The sequence below is a fragment of the Gossypium hirsutum genome, chromosome A09 (genome assembly GCF_007990345.1).
Source record: "Gossypium hirsutum isolate 1008001.06 chromosome A09, Gossypium_hirsutum_v2.1, whole genome shotgun sequence".
Taxonomy (NCBI): domain Eukaryota; kingdom Viridiplantae; phylum Streptophyta; class Magnoliopsida; order Malvales; family Malvaceae; genus Gossypium; species Gossypium hirsutum.
This window is the reverse complement of record NC_053432.1, coordinates 82106899-82114312: the sequence shown is the minus strand read 5'-3', so window position 1 is coordinate 82114312 and position 7414 is coordinate 82106899. Positions and strand designations below refer to the sequence as shown.

The 7414-nt window shown below is 32.8% G+C and overlaps 2 protein-coding genes across 3 annotated transcripts; both read right to left on the bottom strand.

The window, feature by feature from the left end:
• Positions 1-1917, bottom strand: LOC107928499 (F-box/FBD/LRR-repeat protein At3g52680). 2 transcript variants are annotated; one of them, XM_041077214.1, is made up of 5 exons: positions 1844-1878; positions 1612-1643; positions 748-1421; positions 500-652; positions 1-421 (listed from the first exon to the last, which is right to left on the bottom strand). In XM_041077214.1, exons 3-5 carry the CDS (start codon positions 1399-1401, stop codon positions 110-112), a joined length of 1119 nt encoding a protein of 372 aa, XP_040933148.1. In that variant the 5' UTR covers positions 1402-1421; positions 1612-1643; positions 1844-1878; the 3' UTR covers positions 1-109. The 2 variants fall into 2 exon arrangements, with proteins under 2 accessions (XP_040933148.1, XP_016715224.1); XM_016859735.2 differs by lacking the exon at positions 1612-1643 and having other exon boundaries at positions 1844-1917.
• A 434-nt stretch (positions 1918-2351) lies between these two features.
• LOC107928565 (probable serine/threonine-protein kinase PBL1) lies at positions 2352-6192 on the bottom strand. The gene is made up of 5 exons (XM_041077213.1): positions 5973-6192; positions 4343-5013; positions 3679-3936; positions 3324-3446; positions 2352-3243 (listed from the first exon to the last, which is right to left on the bottom strand). Exons 2-5 carry the CDS (start codon positions 4967-4969, stop codon positions 2602-2604), a joined length of 1650 nt encoding a protein of 549 aa, XP_040933147.1. The 5' UTR covers positions 4970-5013; positions 5973-6192; the 3' UTR covers positions 2352-2601.
• Positions 6193-7414: the final 1222 nt, after the last annotated feature.

The following is a 7414-nucleotide window of genomic DNA, read 5'->3' as shown; positions in this document are numbered from 1 at the left end:
TTAACAAAACAAAAGCAGCAAAATGTATACATCCTTCACATCACGTTTCACTTTTACAGTATATACTCCCAGAAATTTCTTTTTTCTCAGCCAAAAGTAAAAAGTTTTATTAATCGGAAATCTTCAATATCATACTTTCAGAAGCCCTTGGAAAGTTTTCAATTGTATCTTCATCTATCTCATCACTAATACCATCCTCTTCAAAACTGATTCTCATCTTCTCCAATGCTTTCCCATTTTCCAACAAATACTTCACCACTTCGCATTCTGATTTTCTTCTCCATAGATTCCTCACCTCGATGTTCTTAAGCCTGTCCATTAAACACTCTGGTACTTGCTTTGGTGGTTTCCAACCATATGTATCATCAGCTTCCTTATGTTTCCCCTCAGCAATTGCTGTAGTATATTTCGTCTCACTTTCCTACATATACCACAAATTATGTATGTAACCATACCCATTTACCTTGAAACACACACACACATATAAAAAATTACTTACCCTATACAACGAAATGTATCGCAAAACAGGTGAGTTTTCCAAGAAGTAGGGTAACAATTTCCATCCAAAGCAATAATCGATACCCAACTGAAGGTCCAGCAAACATGGGAATATTGGGAAATCATCACCATCATCAAAACAATAGCTGAGAGCCTTCAACCAACAACAATAACAAAATAGTTTTAAAGGTTTAAGGTTTCGGGTTTAGTTAAATTCACATGTAAGGCAAATTAAGAAGAAACACATACAGAAGTAGTACCAAACGGAAGAGTTAGATCTATAGCATTTCTAACTCCTTTGAGAGCTTCCATCACTCGGCTAGCTTCGTCCTTGGAAACTTGAAAATCATGGACGTAACTAGACTTCCCAATGGACAAATTGGCTTGAATTAGTGAGGGGAGTACTATATCATGAATCCTAAAACAAGATAAGGAGGGATCTGTAATGGAAAGGGATTCAAGGTTTGGGGTGTTGATGATAAACTCTTTATGCCTGCAGCTGTCAAACTCATCAGCATTCAATTTCAACTGCAAAAGTATCAGAGTTGGTATACAAAATCTGAAAGTTTGGTCAAAATTGTCTACACAAGTAATATCCATATACAAGTCTTCAAGCAATGGACAGCTACGAAATAACCTCTTCAAAAACACGCTATTGGGTAGTGTAAGATGGAGCTTGAGGTTTAGGACTTTCAGATTAGGGAAACGACCATAGGAGGGAATACGGAAACTGATGAAATCGTTTCGAGTTCCAAGATGTAGTGTTTTCCTTAATTGGTAACGTAAATAGTCTTTATAGCGTTGGCTGTATTTCCTATACATTTCCAAAATTAGACGTCGGCGATATCTGAAGTAGTACGTATTGCGCTTACTGTATTTCTTCCACCTAGTAGCCATTACCATCTGCTATGTGCTACAACAATCTGCAAGACAAGACCAACCAATACATATAGCATTCATATGGCAAAGGCGATAAGCATATTCAAGATTTTGTGTTAACTAATGTAAAGATGATATAAAATGGTGAAACTAGTTGATTGGTGGTCAAGAAAACTATGCATGGATAGAGGAAGAACAAAGAACTTTGCACAAGAAAATATGTGTTAATCTTACTGATCTGATTTTTCCCCGTTCTTTTTTCTTGGCTTGGAAGTTGGCCAAACGTAGAAGACAATAAAAGATCATCAAGATGTTGAAGTAACAAGAAGAAAATGGGGAACACGTGAAAGAAGACTGGATTCTTAAAGATATAGAAGAAAAATGAAATAAATAAAATTACAGCAAGCAGTTTCATGCTGGGAAAATAACAAATGGAAATTTTAGACCATATTCAGAGCGTACTTACAAGGAATGAAGGTTTCCACAAAACCATAGAAGCTGTAGATCAGAGCAACAGTGAAATGAAAAAAAAAGTACTCTATATTATATTATATATAGATGGGTATATATTTTGGGCTTTAGTTATTGGCCTCTGAAGTTATAATTCGAAAAAGTGTTAGAATTTTTTATTTTGAAAAACAAATAAATATTATTTTAAACTATGTTTGATAATCATATTTAACATTTATTTAATATAAAATTTTCAGAAAACAAAAAAGCCGAATAAGATAAATGAATAGCTGATTGTGCTAAAAATGTTGATTTTAAAAGAAAAACATTATATTTGTAATAAATTATTTCTATAAATAAAAATAAAATATTTAAATTGTTTTATTTAATTTTTATCTAAAATTATCCAAAAATAATATAAAATGTTATAATAATAAAATAAAAATTATAAAATAAATAATTTTCAAAAGCGAAAAAGAAAGTGGACAATCATAAAAGATGCTAATTCTGTCTAGACACAAATATGAAATGAACATATAATATACTGTGTATATATTTATATAAATATATGATTGCATTCTGGATTTCAGGAAAATAATGGACCCATTTTCACATCAAGCTATGCATTCATATCTACAAAAAAACAGCATCCTCTCTATTTCATTATCTAAATATAGAGGGATGAGTGGATGAACCACATCTTTTATATTCTATATGCTGGTGTTGAATTTAAGAGAAAAAAAATTGAAAAAAAAATGTTCATACTATAAACAATCAAAATCCTTCCACACTAGCCCTTCTAAGGGTTGTCGATGATGATGATCGCCTACTTTCTTGCCTTTCGAGTTCCTCGAGTGAGAGGGTAGAGGAACAAGCTCGCGGTGGAAGCGTCAAAGGCAAAGCAGCTGCTCTTGCAGGAGAAACAGATAGCCGGATTCCTGATGGCGGTGACGGTGAGAAACCGAACTTGGGTGCAGTAGCAGGGGTGATGATCCCGTTAAGACTAGGAGACCTTAACATGTGTTTTCCAGCAATTGCAGCGGGCTCTTGGAGAGGAAACCGACAGGAATATTTCATGTCTTGGATGATTCTGAGATTCTCAACTATGGTTCTCATGGTAGGCCTCTCTGATGGGTCTTTTTGGAGACATCTTTGTGCGATGCCGGCTACTGTGCGTGCAGCTTTCATAGGAAAACGACCTTTGAGTTGAGGATCCATTATGAGTGATAATCTACAATCGTCAGCTAGGAATGGTCGACTCCACTTCACTAGGTTCCGCTCTTCCCTGGGATGACGGGTGTCAAGGTTCTTCCGGCCGGTAAGTAATTCAAGTAGGACAATTCCAAAAGTCCAAACATTGCTCTTTGGAGTTAGCCATCCTCTCTCCAGTGTCTCTACTGACAGATTCGCCACAGCCTGCACCAATGGAGATATAATAAACAACAAATAACCCAAACAAGTTACTTTTATGGTGTTTTCGAGGTAGGATGATTTACGAATGAATTAGCAGCAATCTCTTCCGCCTCTAGGATATGACCAACACACCCATATCCTGAAAGCTTTGCACTAAAATCTTTGTCAATCTGTATGTTGGCAGTTGAAAATTCATTATACATTGCCTGCATATGATAGAACAAGTTCCATTATTACGCATGCATAAAACCAGAACAGTAATTGGGAAAACAAAAGCAGATTCCCAAAACGACTACGTCAAGCAAGCCAGAACTTATTTCTATGAGAATTGCCATCTCCATTTACACATGATCAAGGTTCAAGCATAGGGGCACATGACAAGATCTCATTCAGTTTTATTATCTCGATATGTAGAAGCACATAGATATTTTGAACTACCTGAAATGGTCCTTCCTCATGCAAGAAAGTAAGACCCTGTGCAGAACATAAAGCAATTTTCATTCGGGTATTCCAATCAAGTGGTGGTCCATCTGATCTCCCATACAGAAGCCTATCTAAACTTCCATGAAACAGCCTCTCATAGACCAACATTCTTTGTTCTGAACTATCACGCGCATGAAATCCAAGCAATTTACAGAGGTTTGGATGCTGCAATGCTGCAAGAGTATTTACTTCATTTATAAAATCCCTTAAACCCTATAAGGAAACAGGAAAGAAAAAGTTAGACTGAGATTTTAAAAGTAGCCATTAATTTTTGCAGCATAACGAGCACAATATTCACACTTGATAAAATCCATTTTGCCATCGCAGTCAGATAGCAATAGTTTCAATTTCAACTATTGGCAGACATATGAGAGGCAGGTGTGTTAACCATATTCCATTAGCAAAGTATCGAAATTGAATGTATAGGAAAATAAAACATAAAGGACCGGCAATAACACAATGTTTCTCGTTTAATATAGCAGAGAATTGAAGGATCATGAAAATTATGCAAACCAATCTAAATTACCAACTTCCTTCTTCCTTTAAATTGGAGACCACGAATCAATATGCAGAGTCTGCCATAAACCATAAACTTGAATAAGTGCAAATTTTCTTGTACCTGAGTGGATGGATGAAGGCGAGTAACAGTGGCTTCAAACTTTTTTGAACTTGATGAGTCATCTCCAAAAGAAGCCTTATACATAACAGAAGAAAGACCCTCGGATGTGCATCGATCAGAAGAGAAATGATGGCAAGCAGCTGAAATTTCTTCATAAGAGAAGTTCCGTGGTGTTCCAGAGGGAGGCAGGGGCAGTGGTCCAGAGGCAAAAAGAGGGCCAGTGACATTCCCTGCTTTAAAGCTTCCCATTGTCTTCAGCGCAGAACTGCGTGGGGATGGAAGCGGCAGTGGTTGTGGACTTGGCGATCGCTGTTCCTTTGCTACTCCAACGTAACTCTTTAACTCTTCCTGTTCTTCAAATTCAACTGACACAAGCGCATCTTGCTCTGCGGTGTTGAGACTTGATGGAGCAGATAATGTGCGCGTCCTATTGCTGGTTGCCTTGTTATTAGGTTGAATAGGTTTTACTCTGGTTTTAAAACTCGGGGGCGCAGATTGCAGTGATCGGGTCTGAACTTGGGGCTCAGGCAGTGTGGTGGGCATCTGCTCCTTGCGAGCAGTAGGTTTCACAAAAACTGACTGCTCGGACTTTTTCTTCTTACTTTTCAAAACAGCAAAACAACCCATCCTATATACAAATTCCAGAAACTATATCTAAATCTTGTATGTTTCTGCCAGAAGAAAAAAAAAAAGAAAGCACACAAATCAATACAAGTTTCAAGTTAGTGAGAAAAGAAATCATTCTACTAAATAGGCATAAGATAACTATTGCAAACAGGGTACGAGTAGAACGAAAAACGGATTCGAGTAATTCATTGTCTTACCATATCAGACAAACAACTCATATCCACCAACGAAAGTAACAGAATCCAAAATTCCTGGTGCCTAGACTACAAATTTTGAACCATGGAACATTTATGACACAATTTAAAGCTTCATTTACCGAACGATTTACATGAAGCGGTTATCGATCGAAATGATATCTAAACCCCATATCTTCAACACAATATGTGCATCAATTCTTCGACTGAGGCATCGATTCCAACTAGTTTGTCAAGGCAACTACATTAACTAAATGTGACACATTACCCCTCTAATTTATCAAGGCAGAAAACTACTTAAAACACTAAAATAATTCAGTGCATAAGCTGACAAACTAATTTATAACCTTCCAATGCATGTTTATCACTAAACCTTTGACATGGCTCCACAAGTACAAAACAAACATCAATCATATAGAAGAAAACAACCCAATTTAATCGTACATAGAATTGAAGGGAAAATTCTCTTTCTTAATCTACCAGAAAATATCCAAAGTTCCACAAATCAACATATATTTTTGTAACAACAAAAATTGTAAATGCCTCAAACCAGCATCTGGTAAAAAAAAACTCAACTCAGATCCAAAATAAAATCCAATCGTAAGAAAAAAAGAAAAGAAATCACATCTACCAATCTCTAATCAGATATGCATGATTTAACATAAAGCAGAGCTAATAGCACACACATTTAATCAATAACAGAAGAAACAAATCAAGCATAAAAAAACACAATTTTGAAGCAAAACCAAATCTGAAATCATTAATGAATTTTCAGCAGTAATAACAACATAAGAAGAAAAGAATCAAACCTTATGAAAGCATGTCATACAAGCAAAACTTTTGAGAGAGAAATCGAGAAGGCGCAAAAACGGTGAAAGCTAAAACACAGAAATCCTGTTTGGGTATTTGGTTGATTGATTGAAGAAGAGAAAAAAAAAACACCTTTGCAAGTCAAAGAAAGCTAATGGGAAAAGCCGTTTAAAGAGTGTGACAGATTTTTGAGGGAAAGAGAGAAAAGTAGGCGGAAGATGAGAACAATATTATTTATATTTATTATTATTATTATTATTATTATTTATAATTAAATAAATGGAGCCTAATGTGTACTGGTCAAAGTCTTAAACCAACCAAACTTTCTATTTTAGTTAACAATTAAAATTTTATTTTTTTATTATTAACATTCTCGAAATATGTTGTTAATAAAGTTTAAAATTTAATTTTTGTATTTAAAAATTTTAAAAATTAACCTATTTTATTTTTATTTAAAAATATCAATTTTATTATTAATATTTTAAATATTTTTATCAAAAATTTTCGATTTGATATGTTAATTAGACTATTTTTACATGACATTGCATATAATTGAAAGAAAATAAATATATTATTTTTTACTGAAATTAAAGTAACAATAATTATTGAATTAAAAATTTTAAATTAAAAAAATAAAATAATTAAATTTTTAACTTTTTGTAGAGTATAAATACGAAATCTCAATTTTAACCTATCAACAAATGCAAATATATAGAAGGAAGGTGCAAAGAACCTTCCTCATGCTGACATGTGGAATACCCACTCACTTTCCATTTCTGTACTAGAAAAATGGTAAATTTTCAATTTTAATTCTTATGCTCTATTTAAATTTTAGATTGTATAATAAAGATCATTTTCCTATTTTACATTTAAATTTAAGATTCAGTCTATATAATTAACTATTTGAAATAATTTAGTATCTCAATTTTTTTTACAATGTGAATTAATTAGCATAAATATTTTGTTTTAATTAAAATATTGATATAATTTTTAAGAGTTATTAATACTATTAAAATTATTTGTTAAATTTAAATCTATTACAATGTCATTTTTAAATATTTTTTTCAATTTCAAAATATTATACCATAAAATTTAATAAAAAATTTAATCGTGTTAATAATTTAATCTGATTTTTTAATTTTAAAAATAAAAATATTTTAAAAAAAATACAAATACTAAATTTTAAATATACAAATAGTATGAACGCTTCAAATATATTTTAAGATTTAAATATCCCAAGTCATTAATATTAAATCTCTTTGCAACAGAAATCTGTTTCTCATTTCTTTGTTTTACACTTTTGTCCTCCACTTTTATGTACTATTATGTTTCTTAGTTCATTATAAAATAAAATTAAAAAATATTCCCAAAAAAATTAAAACTAAAATTTAAAAAAAAGAAGCTTATAACATTTTCAAAAAAAAATATTTTCTTTCTTTAT